At 44.7% G+C, this 19,239-nt stretch overlaps 1 protein-coding gene across 3 annotated transcripts in view; it reads right to left on the bottom strand.

Annotated features, from left to right (window-relative positions):
* LOC124015134 (mitochondrial Rho GTPase 1-A-like) overlaps positions 1 to 19,239 on the bottom strand; it is a 55,172-nt gene that overhangs the window by 4,698 nt on the left and 31,235 nt on the right. The window contains exons 14-19 of one of the 3 annotated variants that reach the window (XM_046330096.1): positions 4,323 to 4,423; positions 3,703 to 3,833; positions 3,030 to 3,113; positions 2,764 to 2,886; positions 2,316 to 2,518; positions 1,258 to 1,344 (exon numbers count right to left, since the gene is read on the bottom strand). In XM_046330096.1, coding sequence (XP_046186052.1) covers positions 1,258 to 1,344; positions 2,316 to 2,518; positions 2,764 to 2,886; positions 3,030 to 3,113; positions 3,703 to 3,833; positions 4,323 to 4,423 — 729 coding nt within the window. Of the gene's footprint in view, positions 1 to 1,257; positions 1,381 to 2,315; positions 2,519 to 2,763; positions 2,887 to 3,029; positions 3,114 to 3,702; positions 3,834 to 4,322; positions 4,424 to 19,239 lie in introns of all 3 variants that reach the window. The other 2 variants (XM_046330095.1, XM_046330097.1) reach the window with 2 other exon arrangements.

The raw sequence follows: 19,239 nt of genomic DNA on the forward strand, positions 1-19,239 counted from the left end.
ATTTGGCCTGAACGCCAAGCGTCACGTCTGGAGGCACCATCCCTACAGTGAAGCATGGTGGTGGCAGCATCATGCTGTGGGGATGTTTTTCAGTTGCAGGGATTGCGAAACTAGTCAAGTTTCGAGGCAAAGATGAACAGAGCAAAGTACAGAGAGATCTTTGACCTCAGACTGGGGCAAAGGTTCACCTTCCAACAGGTCAACAACCCTAAGCACACAGCCAAGACAATGCAGGAGTGGCTTCGGGACAAGTCTCTGAATGTCCTTCAGTGGCCCAGCCAGAGCCCAGACCTTACCCCAATCAAACATCTCTGGAGAGACCTGAAAATAGCTGTGCAACGACACTCCACATCCAACCTGACAGAGCTTGAGAGGATCTGCAGAGAGGAATGGGAGAAACTCCCCAAATACAGGTGTGCCAAGCTTGTAGCTTCATACCCAAGAAGACTCAAGGCTGTAATCGCTGCCAAAGGTGTTTCAACAAAATACTGAGTAAAAAGGCCTGAATATTTATGTAAATGTGATATTTCAGGTTGATATTTTTTTAACATTTGCAAAAATGTTAAATCTATTGTGTGTAGATTGTTTTTTTCCCCTCATCAATTTAATACATTTTAGAATAAGGCTGTAACATTTTAAAAAACGTGGAAAAGTCAAGGGGTCTGAAATGCTTTTCGAATGCACTGTATGTAGGAGTTCACTCAAAACAGCGTGACTTTGATCCTCCGTACAGTCCTATGTACTAATCACAACTAAAGATGCCAAAAGATGAGCGTCCAACAGGATGAACAGCTGAGACACTAGAAATGCGCATTATGTAGACCACATATGCATTATTCATTAACGCAGAGGAACATAACGAACAAGGTTGGAACAGAACAAGAGGGTAAAACAAGTGACAGAGAGGACTTAAGGGACTCAGAATCGGGGAACGTTGGGATGAGGCAAAAAGAATAAGAGCGAGCCGTCATGATGATTTACAGGAAAACAAACAGTGGTTTATGACAACCCACAGCACAAAATCCACGAGAAAAACGCCCAAACAGGGTCAAAACTGAGGCGACGAACAGCAAATGAAGAAGTGTAAATATGAAGAGGATTGTTAAACAGAAGAGTGTGAAGGCGAGAGAGATACAAAAAATGAAACGGCAAGCGAAGAAGAGGAGGAATAACGTAAAAGCGAAGAAGAAGAGGAGGAATAACATAAAGGAGGATTGTGAAACAGAAGAGTTGGAAGGTCTCTGAAAGAGTAAGGACCTGCTGAGAATAGCGGTGTAGAGCTTGGCCTTCACCGTCTGCACCAGCTCTGAGTTGATGAAGTTCTGCAGGTGGCAGAAGGTGCACCTGTTACAGGTACACATACAGCGCAGCCGAGCGTGACTAAGGAGAGAGACAGAGGTGCACCCACCCACACACACACACACACACACACACACACACACACACACACACACACACACACACACACACACACACACACACACACACACACACAGGCACAAAGAAGATGACGAGAGCGTTAGAACAAAGACCGGTGCCACCAGAAGGTTTGAGCTCTTTGGTCCATAGAGCTTATCCCTTATGGGGTTAAAAACCAAGAGCACCCACCCAGGAAGAGAGGATGATAATTGTCTAATTAAACAAACGGGAGAGCATGACCACAAGTCTGATCCATTGTAATCTTCACCTCACACTGTTGGGGTTCGTAATCTCCAAATAGCCACTTTGGATCATTTTCAACATTGTTAAATGTCCTTACGCCACCACAGAGTTAGAGGTCTATATATTCAATCAAAATGCACTAGATTAAGTATGTGATACGTTGATGCTGTCCCCCATGTGTTGGCTACAGTTCTGAGGAGTACAGTTCAGATGAGTCCAGTCCACCGTGACAGAGAGGTGATCAGTGTGGACAACAGCCTGACAGAGAGAGTAGTGGGAGAAGGGCAGTAAACACACAGTAGCAGCTAATGGCAAATATTAACCACCATGTCTAACCAAGATAGTGGACACTGTTCACCCCAAGAGTTCAGAGTCTCTATATTTCAAATGTGAAGTGGCACCAATTTGAGAAGTGAGGGATGAGGTAGAACTTAACAGCTTAGGGGTAGTTTTGGAGCTTGAGGTGGGGTTTTGGGGCAATGGGTTTTACAGCATGAGATGGGGTCTTAAAATATTTGAAAGGATTTAGGGATTTTTTGGGGGGGGATTGTGGAGAGGGTTTAAGGGCTTACGGTAGAGCTTTAGGGTTTGAGCGAGGGATTTTACAAGGCTCAACATGGGGCCTAACACAACAGAGTGCCCCCACTACTCACGGGTGCATGGCCATGGTGGTGAGTTTGGTGTAGATGTCTTTGCAGGGTGCGTCTGCCGTGTTGCAGGTGAAGGCCTGCGGAGGGGGCATCTTGTGCTTCCTACAGAACTCCAGAGGGGTGAGGGCGTAGAGCTGCTTGGCCTCCTGGAGGTCCGACTTGGCAGCGATCATCATGCACGGCGTCTTGGTGTCCATGAAGTACTGCTGCAAAAGGAAGAGGGACATTGTTATTGGACACTTGTCGTTTTCCATTCAGCAATATACTTTTTTGAAGACCATGAAAAGTTCTAAACGCTACAGAGAAGCACATATTGGTAACAATTTGGCAATAAGATGGTTTCCGCTTTAGAAACATAAACTTGAATTCAGTGGTAGATTAGAATAGTATTGGGTAGCCATCTTGAACTACTAAATAGACAAACAGGGTATTGGTTGTGAACGGCACATACCTTGAAGACTCTGGCGCAGTACTCGAAGGAGTGGGGGTTGCTGGCGTCGTACACCAGACACACAATGTCACAAGCCAGGTCAGTGTCCGAGAGGACGTCAAAGTCCGGGAAGACCTCGTGGAGCTGAGGGAGAGGAAACCAAACGGAAGAAGTTAATGAACACACACACACAGACACACACACGCACACAACGTTTAGGCTGAAAAGCTGTGGACAAATAAACACCATCTAATTCGATTAAGAGCAAGGCAAAACAGACGACTCACCAGTAGGTATTTCTCCTGACCATACACATATGCAGTGCTGATAGCATAGTAGGACATGTGCTCTTCGCTAACAGTGTTTTGACGCTGAGAGAAAAAAAGTGAGGGGGGAAAAAAGAAAAACTTCAAAACACAAAGAGTTAACCAACACCAAGAGGAATTCCAAAAGGTTTTAAACAGGCAGTAGACTGAAGTATTTGGAGTGGCGTGGAGTTGTTCAAATGTTTCTTCCATCCAGGGACGTGTCCCTTGCCACCGACTTACAACTTAAGTCTTTGAGGGAATGAATGTAATGTTGACACTGACCGTGAGGTTTCTCCCGAGGAAGGCGAGGGAATGAATGACATGTTGACACTGACCGTGAGGTTTCTCCCGAGGAAGGAGAGGGAATGAATGACATGTTGACACTGACTGTGAGGTTTCTCCCGAGGAAGGAGAGGGAATGAATGACATGTTGACACTGACCGTGAGGTTTCTCCCGAGGAAGGAGAGGGAATGAATGACATGTTGACACTGACCGTGAGGTTTCTCCCGAGGAAGGCGAGGGAATGAATGAATGTTGACACTGACCGTGAGGTTTCTCCCGAGGAAGGCGAGGGAATGAATGACATGTTGACACTGACCGTGAGGTTTCTCCCGAGGAAGGCGAGGGAATGAATGACATGTTGACACTGACCGTGAGGTTTCTCCCGAGGAAGGCTTGCAGGAAGCCGCTCTTGCCACTGCCGCTGTCCCCGAAGACGTTACAGCGGAACACACTGCGCTGGGTCTGCTTCTTCTGCAGGTCAATCTTCTTGTCCCTCGTCACTGTAGAGCGGAGAGGACACACACACATACTGTTGAGTTTCCACAGCAAATGAACGTATATGAATGAATGCTTTATATGCTGTGGATGTCTTTAGTCCTGTGCAGAATGTGGTTTCAGTAAGAGTGACTTCGTCCCTCCTCTCTAGATAGAAGTCAATACAACACGAAGTTCTAACGCACAATGTTTCCAGGTTGGCTGTAGACTAGAGGTCACCGCTAACTTTGGTAGAGGTCATCTTCTATAAGGGTTAACTCAAATACAAGGTCCCAGTCGAACAACGTTTACTCGACCGTATTACTACAATACGTGGCTGCCATTGCACTCAGGCCAGGTTCACCTACAACGAGAGTCCTGCGCAGGCGCAGTAATAACAGAGCGATTGCACCGTAATATATACTGTCCCACATTCAGGGCCATATCTGTAGGTCTCTGCTCATATCTAATCTAGTGGGCGTCTCAGTTGCCATGACAACGGGCTGTTCTCCCACCTGTGATGGCCACTGCCTGGGACTCCTGCTCAGAGATGATGGAGTAACCAAGGTAACCCAGGTACTCCAGGCAGCGCTGGACATCCAGGTAGGTGGTCAACCTGGGCACAGGGAAACAGAGGAGTGAATGGAAATTGTCATACACTGTAAGAAACTGTCTTGGGGGTCCATTCAGACTTCAATAGTTTAGATACACTTTGTGCATTTGACACAGTAGTACATCTCTCGTGTCAAATCAAATCTTATTTGTCACATACACATGGTTAGCAGATGTTAATGCGAGTGTAGCGAAATGCTCGTGCTTCTAGTTCTGACCATGCAGTAATATCTAACAAGTAATCTAACCTAACAATTTCACATCAACTACCTTATACACACACACAAGTGTAAAGGAATGAATAAGAATATGTACATAAAAATATAAGAATGAGCGATGGCCGAACAGCATAGGAGAGATGCAGTAGATGGTATGGAGTACAGTATATATATATTAGATGAGTAATGTAGGGTATGTAAACATTATATAAAGTGTCATTGTTTAAAGTGGCTAGTGATACATTTAATACATCCATTTATTTATTATTAAAGTGGCTAGAGATGAGTCAGTATGTCAGCGGTGTCATGACGTTGGCCTGGGGGGTAGGTTTATGACAGTCATAAATTTCTCTTTCCCCCTTTTTCCTCTCTCTACCCTACTGAGGTTACATTTGCAAAACCCTTGGTTAACAAAAGAGATTCGGGGAACATCAGAAGGTCGGGGGAAATTAACAATATTCTGGTAATCCGACCATATGCGGTGGTACTTAATGAATATGATGTCACTTCGGTTGTCATCTGAGACATTCTCATCAATGATATGATGACATAAACTCTACAGTGGAAAGTCTACACATCAGAGTTATCGGATTCACATGGATTTGTTGTTCAATTTAAATGTTTGAATATTAAATTATTCATGATGGGATGAAATGTGATTTTAGCTTCTAAAATGTGAGATTTGGGTTTTCATAAGATAGGGCTCTGCTCAATCAGTGGCCCGCCCCTGTGAAGGGACATGGGCTATAAAACTTTTCAAACACGCCCTCATCTCCCTTCCTATATAAGCCCTTAACGACAATGTAACCTCCTGTTCCGAGGATGTAGGACAACGGTCCGATGTCAGAATGGTTCAGATAATAACTACAGAACGAAGCCAACATCAGCGTGCGCTTTGGTTGCGAATGGTATGAACTTTAACTCTTATTCACTACAGAAGTGATACCTCCTAGCTGTTAAGTTAGCAACAGCAGATGCAAACAAGGGTTAGGAAGGAACAGAGTATCCCATCTATCACCCAATGACGTTACTACAACGTATCCAATTGACCACCAGAGACATTCTTCAAAGGACTCGGTTTGGCAACACGGCCTTCCATCTACCACCAACCTACCGAAGCACAGTTCAGAGTAAATATTTATTGCATTTCCCTTTCCAAATTGGCGGTAATTTAGAATACATAAGGTACTGTATTTACGATAGCACAGCGTCTCCCTGTGTCCCTCAGTCTTCCCGCTCTTTCACTCAAACCCAGAACTTTTCCTTTGTGTAACAAGCGTCATTTCTGTTCCGCCCGCTAGGGACGTTTTCCTTTATGACGTAATTTGTAATCAAGTTATGATTTAATTATGTGTATGTGTAATTCTGTGTGATTAGTTAGGTATTTAGTAAGTAAATAATGAAACCCAATTATGTATTGCTGATTCAAATAGTTAGCCAGGGTTCGTGCAGATAACCAAGAATTTACAACTTTCAGATGAGACTGAATTAAGATGACGATTAATATTGATGTAAAATATTACTAGGTCTTTAAGAGTTTATTCAGAAGATAACAGCTCTATACATATTATTTTGTGGTGCCCGACTCAAGTTAATTACCTTTACATGATTATCTCAATCAGGTAATAGTAATTACAGAGAAATTATTTTAAAAAATAGCATGTCATATCACTTAATCCGGCATAGCCAAAGACACGACAGCAGCAACCACTCAATGTTAGCGATGGCTGTTTAACAGTCTGGTGGCCTTGAGATAGAAGCTGTTGTTCAGCCTCTTAGTCCCCGCTTTGATGCACCTGTTTTGACCTCGCCTTCTGGATGATGGCGGGGTGAACAGGCAGTGGCTCGGGTGGTTGTGGCCTTGATGATCTTTTAGGCCACCTCTGTGGTGTAGGTGTCCCGGAGGGCAAATAGTTTGGCCCCAGTGATACGTTGTGCAAATCTCACAACCCTCTGGAGAGCCTTGCAGTTGGGGCGGAGCCGATACCGATTATTGGAGGACCAAAAAAGCCGATACCGATTAATTGGCCGATTTTTATTTGGTTTATTTGTAATAATGACAATTACAACAATACTGAATTAACACTTATTTTAACTTAATATAATACATCAATAAAATCAATTTAGCCTCAAGTAAAAAATGAAACATGTTCAATTTGGTTTAAATAATGCAAAAACAAAGTGTTGGAGAAGAAAGTAAAAGTGCAATATGTGCCATGTAAGAAAGCTAAAGTTTCAGTTCCTTGCTCAGAACATGAGAACATATGAAAGTTGGTGGTTCCTTTTAACATGAGTCTTCACTATTCCCAGGTAAGAAGTTTTAGGTTGTAGTTATTATAGGAATTATAGGACTATTTCCCTTTATACCATTTGTATTTCATTAATCTTTGACTATTGGATGTTCTTATAGGCACTTTAGTATTGCCAGTGTAACAGTATAGCTTCCGTCCCTCTCCTCGCTCCTACCTGGGCTCGAAAAAGCCACCATCGAAGCAGCGTTACCCATGCAGAGCAAGGGGAACAACGACTAGAAGGCTCAGAGCGAGTGATGTTCGAAACTCTATTAGCGCGCGCTAACTAGCTAGCCATTTCACTTCGGTTACACCAGCCTCATCTCGGGAGTTGATAGGCTTGACATCATAAACAGCGCAATGCTTGACGCACAACGAAGAGCTGCTGGCAAAACGCACTAAAGTGCTGTTTGAATTAATGTTTACGCGCCTGCTTCTGCCTACCACCACTCAGGCAGATACTTAGATACTTGTATGCTCAGCCAGATTTTATGCAACGCAGGACATGCTAGATAATATCTTGTAATATCATCAACCATGTGTAGTTAACTAGTAATTATGATTGTTTTTTATAAGATAAGTTTAATACTAGCTAGCAAATGACCTTGGCTTACTGCATTCACGTAACAGGCAGTCTTCTTGTGGAGTGCAACGAGAGAGGCAGGTCGTTATTGCATTGGACTAGTTAACTGTAAGGTTGCAAGAATGTATCTCCCGAGCTGACAAGGTGAAAATCTGTCGTTCTGCCCCTGTACGAGGCAGTTAACCCACCATTCCTAGACCGTCATTGAAAATAAGAATGTGTTCTTAACTGACTTGCCTAGTTAAATAAAAAAGTATAATTTTTTTATTTTTTATATATATTTTTAAATCAGCACGTCGGCGCCCAAAACCTAGTATATATATATATATATATATATAAAGGTATATATATATATATATATTTTTTTTAAATATTATTTTATTTCATTTTTTAAAATCGGCACATCGGCGCCCACAAATACCGATTTTCGATTGTTATGAAAACTTGAAATCTGCCCTAATTAAATCGGCCATTCCGATTAATCGGTCGACCTCTACTTCATAGACTTGAAATCATTGGCCACTTTAACAACCTAGAGTTTTGGCAAGTCGGTTAGGACATCTACTTTGTGCATGACACAAGTCATTTTTCCAACAATTGTTTACAGACTCACTGTATTACAATTCCAGTGGGTCAGAAAATTCAAGGAAATTATGTCCTGGCTTTAGAAGCTTCTGATATCCTAATTGACATCATTTGAGTCAATTGGAGGTGTACCTGTGGATGTATTCCAAGGCCTACCTTCAAACTCAGTGCCTCTTTGCTTGACATGGGAAAATCAAAAGAAATCAGCCAAGACTTCAGAAAAAAAAATTGTAGACCTCCACAAGTCTGGTTCATCCTTGGGAGCAATTTCCAAATGCCTGAAGGTACCATGTTCATCTGTACAAACAATAGTACGCAAGTATAAACACTATTGGACCACACAGCAGTCATACCGCTCAGGAAGGAGACGCGTTCTGTCTCCTAGATGAACGTACTTTGGTGTGAAAAGTGCAAATCAATCCCAGAACAGCAGCAAAGGACCTTGTGAAGATACTGGAGGAAATGGGTACAAAAGTATCTATATCCACAGTAAAAACAAGTCCTATAATCTACATAACCTGGAAGGCCGCTCAGCAAGGAAGAAGCCACTGCTCCAAAATCGCCATAAAAAAGCCTGGATCACTAGTCAGTTTAATAATGCCACTTAATAATGTTTACATATCTTGCATGACTCATCTCATATGTATAGAATGTATTTTATACAATCTATTGCATCTTGCCTGGGCTGCTCGATCATCGCTCATCCATATATTTATATGCATATATTCATGTTAGATTTGTGTGTATTAGTTGTGGAATTGTTCAATATTACTGCACTGTCAGAACTAGAAGCACAAGCATTTTGCTACACTGGCAATAACATCTGCTAACTATGTGTATGAGACCAATAACATTTTATTTGATTTGTGTGCATGTCGATCTGTCTGTCTGTGTGTCTGTCTGTTTTCAGGTCTGTCTGTCTGTCTGTCTGTCTGTGTCTGTCTGTCTGTCTGTTTTCAGGTCTGTCTGTCTGTCTGTCTGTTTTCAGGTCTGTCTGTCTGTCTGTCTGTTTTCAGGTCTGTCTGTCTGTCTGTCTGTTTTTTCAGGTCTGTCTGTCTGTCTGTCTCTGTTTTCAGGTCTGTCTGTGTCTGTCTGTTTTCAGGTCTGTCTGTCTGTCTGTCTGTCTGTGTCTGTCTGTTTTCAGGTCTGTCTGTCTGTCTGTCTGTTTTCTGTTTTCAGGTCTGTCTGTCTGTCTGTCTGTTTTTTCAGGTCTGTCTGTCTGTCAGGTCTGTCTGTCTGTTTTTTCAGGTCTGTCTGTCTGTTTCTGTCTTTTTTCAGGTCTGTCTGTCTGTCTGTCTGTTCTGTCTGGTCTGTCTGTCTGTCTGTCTGTCTGTCTGTCTGTCTGTCTGTCTGTCTGTCTGTCTGTTTTCAGGTCTGTCTGTCTGTCTGTCTGTTTTCAGGTCTGTCTGTCTGTCTGTCTGTTTTCAGGTCTGTCTGTCTGTCTGTTTTCAGGTCTGTCTGTCTGTCTGTTTTCAGGTCTGTCTGTCTGTCTGTTTTCAGGTCTGTCTGTCTGTCTGTTTGTTTTCAGGTCTGTCTGTCTGTTTTCAGGTCTGTCTGTCTGTCTGTTTTCAGGTCTGTCTGTCTGTCTGTCTGTCTGTCTGTCTGTCTTTTTCAGGTCTGTCTGTCTGTCTGTTTTTTCAGGTCTGTCTGTCTGTCAGGTCTGTCTGTCTGTCTGTTTTCAGGTCTGTCTGTCTGTCTGTTTTCAGGTCTGTCTGTCTGTTTTCAGGTCTGTCTGTCTGTTTTCAGGTCTGTCTGTCTGTCTGTCTGTTTCAGGTCTGTCTGTCTGTCTGTTTTCAGGTCTGTCTGTCTGTCTGTCTGTTTTCAGGTCTGTCTGTCTGTCTGTCTGTTTTCAGGTCTGTCTGTCTGTCTGTCTGTCTTCAGGTCTGTCTGTCTGTCTGTTTTCAGGTCTGTCTGTCTGTCTGTTTTCAGGTCTGTCTGTCTGTCTGTCTGTTTTCAGGTCTGTCTGTCTGTCTGTTTTCAGGTCTGTCTGTCTGTCTGTTTTCAGGTCTGTCTGTCTGTCTGGTCTTTCTGTTTTCAGGTCTGTCTGTCTGTCTGTTTTGTTTTCAGGTCTGTCTGTCTGTCTGTCTGTTTTCAGGTCTGTCTGTCTGTCTGTCTGTTTTCAGGTCTGTCTGTCTGTCTGTCTGTTTTCAGGTCTGTCTGTCTCTGTCTGTCTGTTTTCAGGTCTGTCTGTCTGTCTGTCTGTTTTCAGGTCTGTCTGTCTGTTTTCAGGTCTGTCTGTCTGTCTGTTTTCAGGTCTGTCTGTCTGTCTGGTCTGTCTGTTTTCAGGTCTGTCTGTCTGTCTGTCTGTCTGTCTGTTTTCAGGTCTGTCTGTCTGTCTGTCTGTTTTCAGGTCTGTCTGTCTGTCTGTGTCTTCAGGTCTGTCTGTCTGTCTGTCTGTTTTCAGGTCTGTCTGTTGTCTGTCTGTCAGGTCTGTCTGTCTGTCTGTTTTCAGGTCTGTCTGTCTGTCTGTTTTCAGGTCTGTCTGTCTGTCTGTCTGTCTTCAGGTCTGTCTGTCTGTCTGTTTTCAGGTCTGTCTGTCTGTCTGTTTTCAGGTCTGTCTGTCTGTCTGTTTTCAGGTCTGTCTGTCTGTTTTCAGGTCTGTCTGTCTTCAGGTCTGTCTGTCTTTTTCAGGTCTGTCTGTCTGTCTGTTTTCAGGTCTGTCTGTCTGTCTGTTGTCTCAGGTCTGTCTGTCTGTCTGTCTGTCTGTCTGTCAGGTCTGTCTGTCTGTCTGTCTGTCTGTCTGTCTGTTTTCAGGTCTGTCTGTCTGTCAGGTGTCTGTCTGTCTGTTTTTTCAGGTCTGTCTGGTCTGTCTGTCTGTCTGTTTTCAGGTCTGTCTGTCTGTCTGTTTTTTCAGGTCTGTCTGTCTGTCTGTTGTTCAGGTCTGTCTGTCTTCAGGTCTGTCTGTTTTCAGGTCTGTCTGTCTGTCTGTCTGTCTGTCAGGTCTGTCTGTCTGTCTGTTTTGGTCTGTCTGTCTGTCTGTTTTCAGGTCTGTCTGTTTTCAGTCTGTCTGTCTTTTTTTCAGGTCTGTCTGTCTGTCTGTTTTCAGGTCTGTCTGTCTGTCTGTGTCTGTCTGTCTGTCTGTCTTCAGGTCTGTCTGTCTGTCTGTCTCAGGTCTGTCTGTCTGTTGTCTTCAGTCTGTCTGTCTTCAGGTCTCTGTCTGTCTGTTTTCAGGTCTGTCTGTCTGTCTGTCTGTTGTTCAGGTCTGTCTGTCTGTCTGTCAGGTGTCTGTCTGTTTTCAGGTCTGTCTGTCTGTTTTCAGGTCTGTCTGTTTTCAGGTCTGTCTGTCTGTCTGTCTGTTTTCAGGTCTGTCTGTCTGTCAGGTCTGTCTGTCTTCAGGTCTGTCTGTCAGGTCTGTCTGTCTGTTTTCAGGTCTGTCTGTCTCTGTCTGTCTGTCTGTTTGTCAGGTCTGTCTGTCTGTCTGTTTTTTCAGGTCTGTCTGTCTGTCTGTTTTCAGGTCTGTCTGTCTGTCTGTTTTCAGGTCTGTCTGTCTGTCTGTTTTCAGGTCTGTCTGTTTTCAGGTCTGTCTGTCTGTTTTCAGGTCTGTCTGTTTTCAGGTCTGTCTGTTTTCAGGTCTGTCTGTTTTCAGGTCTGTCTGTCTGTCTTGTCAGTTTCTGGTCTGTCTGTCTGTCTGTTTGTCAGGTCTGTCTGTCTGTTTTCAGGTCTGTCTGTCTGTCTCTGTCTTCTGTCTGTCTGTCTGTTTTCAGGTCTGTCTGTCTGTCTGTTTTCAGGTCTGTCTGTCTGTCTGTTTTCAGGTCTGTCTGTCTGTCTGTTTTTTCAGGTCTGTCTGTCTGTCTGTCTGTTTTCAGGTCTGTCTGTCTGTTTTCAGGTCTGTCTGTCTGTCTGTTTTCAGGTCTGTCTCTGTCTGTCTGTTGTTTTCAGGTCTGTCTGTCTGTCTGTTTTCAGTCTGTCTGTTTTCAGGTCTGTCTGTCTGTCTGTCTGTCTGTCTGTTCAGGTCTGTCTGTCTGTCTGTCTGTCTGTTTTCAGGTCTGTCTGTCTGGTCTGTTCTGTCTGTCTGTCTGTCTGTCTGTTTTCAGGTCTGTCTGTCTGTCTGTCTGTTTTCAGGTCTGTCTGTCTGTCTGGTCTGTCTGTCTGTCAGTCTGTCTGTCTCTGTCTGTCTGTTTTCAGGTCTGTCTGTTTTCAGGTCTGTCTGTCTGTTTTCAGGTCTGTCTGTCTGTTTTCAGTCTGTCTGTTTTTCAGGTCTGTCTGTCTGTCTGTTTTCAGGTCTGTCTGTCTGTCTGTTTTCAGGTCTGTCTGTCTGTCTTGTCTGTTTTCAGGTCTGTCTGTCTGTCTGTTTTCAGGTCTGTCTGTCTGTCTGTCTGTCTGTCTGTCTGTCTGTTTTCAGGTCTGTCTGTCTGTCTGTTTTCAGTCTGTCTGTCTGTCTTTTTCAGGTCTGTCTGTCTGTCTGTCTGTCTGTCTGTCTGTTTTCAGGTCTGTCTGTCTGTCTGTCAGGTCTGTCTGTCTGTTTCTTTTTCAGGTCTGTCTGTCTGTCTGTCTGTCTGTCTGTCAGGTCTGTCTGTCTGTCTGTCTGTTTTCAGGTCTGTCTGTCTGTCTGGTCTGTTTGTCTGTCTGTCTGTCTGTCTGTCTGTCTGTCTGTTTTGTCTGTCTGTCTGTTTTCAGGTCTGTCTGTCTGTCTCTGTCTGTTTTCAGGTCTGTCTGTCTGTCTGTCTGTTGTTGTCAGTTTTCAGGTCTGTCTGTCTGTCTGTTTTCAGGTCTGTCTGTCTGTCTGTCTGTTTTCAGGTCTGTCTGTCTGTCTGTCTGTCTGTCTGTTTTCAGGTCTGTCTGTCTGTCTGTCTGTCTGTCTGTCTGGTCTGTCTGTCTGTCTGTTTTTTCTCTGTCTGTCTGTTGTTGTTTTCAGGTCTGTCTGTCTGTCTGTCTGTTTTCAGGTCTGTCTGTCTGTCTGGTCTGTCTGTCTGTTCTGGTCTGTCTGTCTGTTTTCAGGTCTGTCTGTCTGTCTGTCTGTCTGTTTCAGGTCTGTCTGTCTGTCTGTCTGTTTTCAGGTCTGTCTGTCTGTCTGTCTGTCTGTCTGTTGTCTGTTTTCAGGTCTGTCTGTCTGTCTGTCTTCAGGTCTGTCTGTCTGTCTGTCTTTCAGGTCTGTCTGTCTGTCTGTTGTCTGTTTTCAGGTCTGTCTGTCTGTCTGTCTGTTGTCAGGTCTGTCTGTCTGTCTGTCTGTCTGTCTGTCTGTCTGTCTGTCAGGTCTGTCTGTCTGTCTGTTTTCAGGTCTGTCTGTCTGTCTGTTTTCAGGTCTGTCTGTCTGTCTGTCTGTCTGTTTTCAGGTCTGTCTGTCTGTCTGTCTGTCTGTTTTCAGGTCTGTCTGTCTGTCTGTCTGTCTGTCTTCTGTTTTCAGGTCTGTCTGTCTGTCTGTCTGTCTTCAGGTCTGTCTGTCTGGTCTGTCTGTTTTCAGGTCTGTCTGTCTTCTGTTGTTCAGGTCTGTCTGTCTTCAGGTCTGTCTGTCTGTTTTTCAGGTCTGTCTGTCTGTCTGTTTTCAGGTCTGTCTGTCTTCAGGTCTGTCTGTCTTCAGGTCTGTCTGTCTTCAGGTCTGTCTGTCTTCAGTCTGTCTGTCTTCAGGTCTGTCTGTTTTCAGGTCTGTCTGTCTTCAGGTCTGTCTGTCTTCAGGTCTGTCTGTCTTCAGGTCTGTCTCTTCTGTTTTCAGGTCTGTCTGTCTGTTTTCAGGTCTGTCTGTCTGTCTGTCTGTTTTCAGGTCTGTCTGTCTGTTTTCAGGTCTGTCTGTCTGTCTGTCTGTCTTCAGGTCTGTCTGTTTTCAGGTCTGTCTGTCTCTGTCTGTTTTCAGGTCTGTCTGTCTGTCTGTCTGTTTTCAGGTCTGTCTGTCTGTCTGTCTGTTTTCAGGTCTGTCTGTCTGTTTTCAGGTCTGTCTGTCTGTTTTCAGGTCTGTCTGTCTGTTTTCAGGTCTGTCTGTCTGTTTTCAGGTCTGTCTGTCTGTCTGTTTTCAGGTCTGTCTGTCTGTCTGTTTTCAGGTCTGTCTGTCTGTCTGTTTCAGGTCTGTCTGTCTTCAGGTCTGTCTGTCTTTTTCAGGTCTGTCTGTCTGTCTGTTTTCAGGTCTGTCTGTCTGTCTGTTTTCAGGTCTGTCTGTCTGTCAGGTCTGTCTGTCTGTCTGTCAGGTCTGTCTGTCTGTCAGGTCTGTCTGTCTTCTGTTTTCAGGTCTGTCTGTCTGTGTTCAGGTCTGTCTGTCTGTCTGTCTGTCTGTTTCAGGTCTGTCTGTCTTCAGGTCTGTCTGTCTTCAGGTCTGTCTGTCTTCAGGTCTGTCTGTCTGTCTGTCTTTCAGGTCTGTCTGTCTTCAGGTCTGTCTGTCTGTCTGTCTTCAGGTCTGTCTGTCTGTCTGTCTGTTTTCAGGTCTGTCTGTCTGTCTGTCAGGTCTGTCTGTCTGTCTGTCTGTTTTCAGGTCTGTCTGTCTGTCAGGTCTGTCTGTGTTCAGGTCTGTCTGTCTGTTTTCAGGTCTGTCTGGTCTGTCTGTCTGTCTGTCTGTTTTCAGGTCTGTCTGTCTGTCTGTTGTCAGGTCTGTCTGTCTGTCAGTCTGTCTGTCTGTCTGTCTTCAGGTCTGTCTGTCTGTCTGTCTGTCTGTTTTCAGGTCTGTCTGTCTGTCTGTCTTCAGGTCTGTCTTCTGTCTGTTTTCAGGTCTGTCTGTCTGTCTGTCTGTCTTTTTTTCAGGTCTGTCTGTCTGTCTGTCTGTTCAGGTCTGTCTGTCTTCAGGTCTGTCTGTCTTCAGGTCTGTCTGTCTTCAGGTCTGTCTGTCTTCAGGTCTGTCTGTCTGTCAGGTCTGTCTGTCTGTCTGTTTTCAGGTCTGTCTGTCTGTCTGTTTTCAGGTCTGTCTGTCTGTCTGTCTGTCTTTTTCAGGTCTCTGTCTGTCTGTTTTCAGGTCTGTCTGTCTGTCTGTTTTCAGGTCTGTCTGTCTGTTTTCAGGTCTGTCTGTCTGTCTGTTTTCAGGTCTGTCTGTCTGTCTGTCTGTTTTCAGGTCTGTCTGTCTGTGTTCAGGTCTGTCTGTCTGTCTGTCTGTCTGTCTGTTTTCAGGTCTGTCTGTCTGTTTTCAGGTCTGTCTGTCTTCTGTCTGGTCTGTCTGTCTGTCTGTCTGTTTTCAGGTCTGTCTGTCTTCTTTTTCAGGTCTGTCTGTCTGTCTGTCTGTCTGGTCTGTCTGTCTGTCTGTCTGTTTTCAGGTCTGTCTGTCTGTTTTCAGGTCTGTCTGTCTTCAGGTCTGTCTGTCTGTCAGGTCTGTCTGTTTTCAGGTCTGTCTGTCTGTCTGTTTTCAGGTCTGTCTTCAGGTCTGTCTGTCTGTCTGTCTGTTTTTCAGGTCTGTCTGTCTGTCTGTCTGTCTGTTTTCAGGTCTGTCTGTCTGTCTGTCTGTTTTCAGGTCTGTCTGTCTGTCTGTCTGTTTTCAGGTCTGTCTGTCTGTCTGTTCAGGTCTGTCTGTCTGTCTGTCTCTGTCTGTCTGTCTGTTTTCAGGTCTGTCTGTCTGTTTTCAGGTGTCTGTTGTCTGTTTTCAGGTCTGTCTGTCTGTCTGTTTTCAGGTCTGTCTGTCTGTCTGGTTGTCTGGTCTGTCTGTCTGTCTGTCTGTTTTCAGGTCTGTCTGTCTGTCTGTTTTTTCAGGTCTGTCTGTCTGTCTGTCTTTCAGGTCTGTCTGTCTGTCTGGTCTGGTCTGTTGTCTGTCTGTCTGTCTGTTTTCAGGTCTGTCTGTCTGTCTGTTTTCAGGTCTGTCTGTCTGTCTGTCTGTTTTCAGGTCTGTCTGTCTGTCTGTCTGTTTTCAGGTCTGTCTGTCTGTTTTCAGGTCTGTCTGTCTGTTTTCAGGTCTGTCTGTCTGTCTTCAGTCTGTCTGTCTGTCTGTCTGTTTTCAGGTCTGTCTGTCTGTCTTCAGGTCTGTCTGTCTGTCTGTCTGTCAGGTCTGTCTGTCTGTCTGTTTTCAGGTCTGTCTGTCTGTCTGTCTGTTTTCAGGTCTGTCTGTCTGTTTTCAGGTCTGTCTGTCTGTCTGTTTTCAGGTCTGTCTGTCTGGTCTGTCTGTCTGTCTGTCAGGTTCAGTCTGTCTGTCTGTCTGTTTTCAGGTCTGTCTGTCTGTCTGTCTGGTCTGTCTGTCTGTTTTCAGGTCTGTCTGTCTGTTTCCAGGTCTGTCTGTCTGTTTTCAGGTCTGTCTGTCTGTTTTCAGGTCTGTCTGTCTGTCAGGTCTGTCTGTCTGTTTTCAGGTCTGTCTGTCTGTCAGGTCTGTCTGTCAGGTCTGTCTGTCTGTCTGTCTGTCTGTTTTCAGGTCTGTCTGTCTGTCTGTTTTCAGGTCTGTCTGTCTGTCTGTCTGTCTGTCTGTTTTCAGGTCTGTCTGTCTGTCTGTTTTCAGGTCTGTCTGTCTGTCTGTTTTCAGGTCTGTCTGTCTGTCTGTTTTCAGGTCTGTCTGTCTGTCTGTTTTCTGTCTGTCTGTCTGTTTTCAGGTCTGTCTGTCTGTTTTCAGGTCTGTCTGTCTGTTTTCAGGTCTGTCTGTCTGTTTTCAGGTCTGTCTGTCTGTTTTCAGGTCTGTCTGTCTGTTTTCAGGTCTGTCTGTCTGTTGTTTTCAGGTCTGTCTGTCTGTCTTTTTCAGGTCTGTCTGTCTGTCTGTTTTCAGGTCTGTCTGTCTGTCTGTCTGTTTTCAGGTCTGTCTGTCTGTCTTTTTCAGGTCTGTCTGTCTGTCTTTTCAGGTCTGTCTGTCTGTCTTTTCAGGTCTGTCTGTCTGTCTTTTTCAGGTCTGTCTGTCTGTTTTCAGGTCTGTCTGTCTGTCTGTCTGTCTGTTTTCAGGTCTGTCTGTCTGTTTTCAGGTCTGTCTGTCTGTTTTCAGGTCTGTCTCTGTCTGTTTCAGGTCTGTCTGTCTGTCTGTTTTCAGGTCTGTCTGTCTGTCTGTTTTCAGGTCTGTCTGTCTGTCTGTCTGTTTTCAGGTCTGTCTGTCTGTCTGTTTTCAGGTCTGTCTGTCTGTTTTCAGTCTGTCTGTCTGTCTGTTTTCTCTGTCTGTCTTCTCTGTCTGTCTGTTTTCAGGTCTGTCTGTCTGTCTGTCAGGTCTGTCTGTCTGTCTGTCTGTCAGGTCTGTCTGTCTGTCTGTTTTTTCAGGTCTGTCTGTCTGTCTGTTTTTTCAGGTCTGTCTGTCTGTCTGTCTGTCTGTTGTTTTCAGGTCTGTCTGTCTGTTTTCAGGTCTGTCTGTCTGTTTTCAGGTCTGTCTGTCTGTTTTCAGGTCTGTCTGTCTGTTTTCAGGTCTGTCTGTCTGTCTGTCTGTTTTCAGGTCTGTCTGTCTGTCTGTTTTCAGGTCTGTCTGTCTGTCTTTTTCAGGTCTGTCTGTCTGTCTGTTTTCAGGTCTGTCTGTCTGTTTTCAGGTCTGTCTGTCTGTCTGTCTTTTTCAGGTCTGTCTGTCTGTTTTCAGGTCTGTCTGTCTGTTGTCTGTTTTCAGTCTGTCTGTCTGTCTGTCTTTTCTGTCAGGTCTGTCTGTCTGTCTTTTTCAGGTCTGTCTGTCTGTCTTTCAGGTCTGTCTGTCTGTTTTCAGGTCTGTCTGTCTGTCTGTCTGTCTGGTTTCAGTCTGTCTGTCTGTTTTCAGGTCTGTCTGTCTGTCTGTTTTCAGGTCTGTCTGTCTGTCTGTCTGTTGTTTTCAGGTCTGTCTGTCTGTCTGTTTTGTTTTCAGGTCTGTCTGTCTGTCTGTCTGTTTTTTCAGGTCTGTCTGTCTGTCTGTTTTCAGGTCTGTCTGTCTGTCTGTTTTCAGGTCTGTCTGTCTGTCTGTCTTTGTTTTCAGGTCTGTCTGTCTGTCTGTCTGTTTTCTGTCTGTCTGTCTGTCTGTCTGTCTGTCTGTTTTTTCAGGTCTGTCTGTCTGTCTGTTTTCAGGTCTGTCTGTCTGTCTGTCTGTTTTCAGGTCTGTCTGTCTGTTTTTTCAGGTCTGTCTGTCTGTCTGTCTGTTTTCAGGTCTGTCTGTCTTCAGGTCTGTCTGTCTGTCTGTCTGTTCTGTCTGTCTGTCTGTCTGTTTTCAGGTCTGTCTGTCTGTCTGTTGTTTTCAGGTCTGTCTGTCTGTTTGTCTGTCTGTCTGTCTGTTTTCAGGTCTGTTTGTCTGTTTCAGTCTGTCTGTCTGTCTGTCTGTTCTGTCTGTCTGTCTTCAGTCTGTCTGTCTGTCTGTCTGTTTTCAGGTCTGTCTGTCTGTCTGTCTGTCTGTTTCAGGTCTGTCTGTCTGTCAGGTCTGTCTGTCTGTCTTTTTCAGGTCTGTCTGTCTGTTTTCAGGTCTGTCTGTCTGTCTGTCTGTCTGTCTGTCTGTCTGTTTTCAGGTCTGTCTGTCTGTCTCAGGTCTGTCTGTCTGTCTGTCTGTCTGTTTCTGTCTGTCTGTTTTCAGGTCTGTCTGTCTGTCTTTTCAGGTCTGTCTGTCTGTCTGTTTCAGGTCTGTCTGTCTGTTTTCAGGTCTGTCTGTCTGTCTGTTTTCAGGTCTGTCTGTCTGTTTTCAGGTCTGTCTGTCTGTTTTCAGGTCTGTCTGTCTGTTTTCAGGTCTGTCTGTCTGTCTGTCTGTCTGTTTTTCAGGTCTGTCTGTCTGTTTTTTCAGGTCTGTCTGTCTGTCTTCTGTTTTCAGGTCTGTCTGTCTGTCTGTTTTTTCAGGTCTGTCTGTCTGTTGTTTCAGGTCTGTCTGTCTGTCTGTTTTCAGGTCTGTCTGTCTGTTTTTCAGGTCTGTCTGTCTGTCTGTCTGTTTTCAGTCTGTCTGTCTGTCTGTCTGTCTGTCTGTCTGTCTGTCAGGTCTGTCTGTCTGTTTTCAGGTCTGTCTGTCTGTCTGTCTGTCAGGTCTGTCTGTCTGTTTTCAGGTCTGTCTGTCTGTCTGTTTTCAGGTCTGTCTGTCTGTCTGTCTGTCTGTCTGTTTCCAGGTCTGTCTGTCTGTTTTCAGGTCTGTCTGTCTGTTTTCAGGTCTGTCTGTCTGTTTTCAGGTCTGTCTGTCTGTTTTCAGGTCTGTCTGTCTGTCTGTCAGGTCTGTCTGTCTGTCTGTCTGTCTGTCTGTCTGTTTTCAGGTCTGTCTGTCTGTTTTCAGGTCTGTCTGTCTGTCTGTTTTTTCAGGTCTGTCTGTCTGTCTGTCTGTCTGTTTTCAGGTCTGTCTGTCTGTCTGTCTGTTTTCAGGTCTGTCTGTCTGTTTTCAGGTCTGTCTGTCTGTTTTCAGGTCTGTCTGTCTGTTTTC

Source organism: Oncorhynchus gorbuscha, linkage group LG26 (genome assembly GCF_021184085.1).
Source record: "Oncorhynchus gorbuscha isolate QuinsamMale2020 ecotype Even-year linkage group LG26, OgorEven_v1.0, whole genome shotgun sequence".
Taxonomy (NCBI): domain Eukaryota; kingdom Metazoa; phylum Chordata; class Actinopteri; order Salmoniformes; family Salmonidae; genus Oncorhynchus; species Oncorhynchus gorbuscha.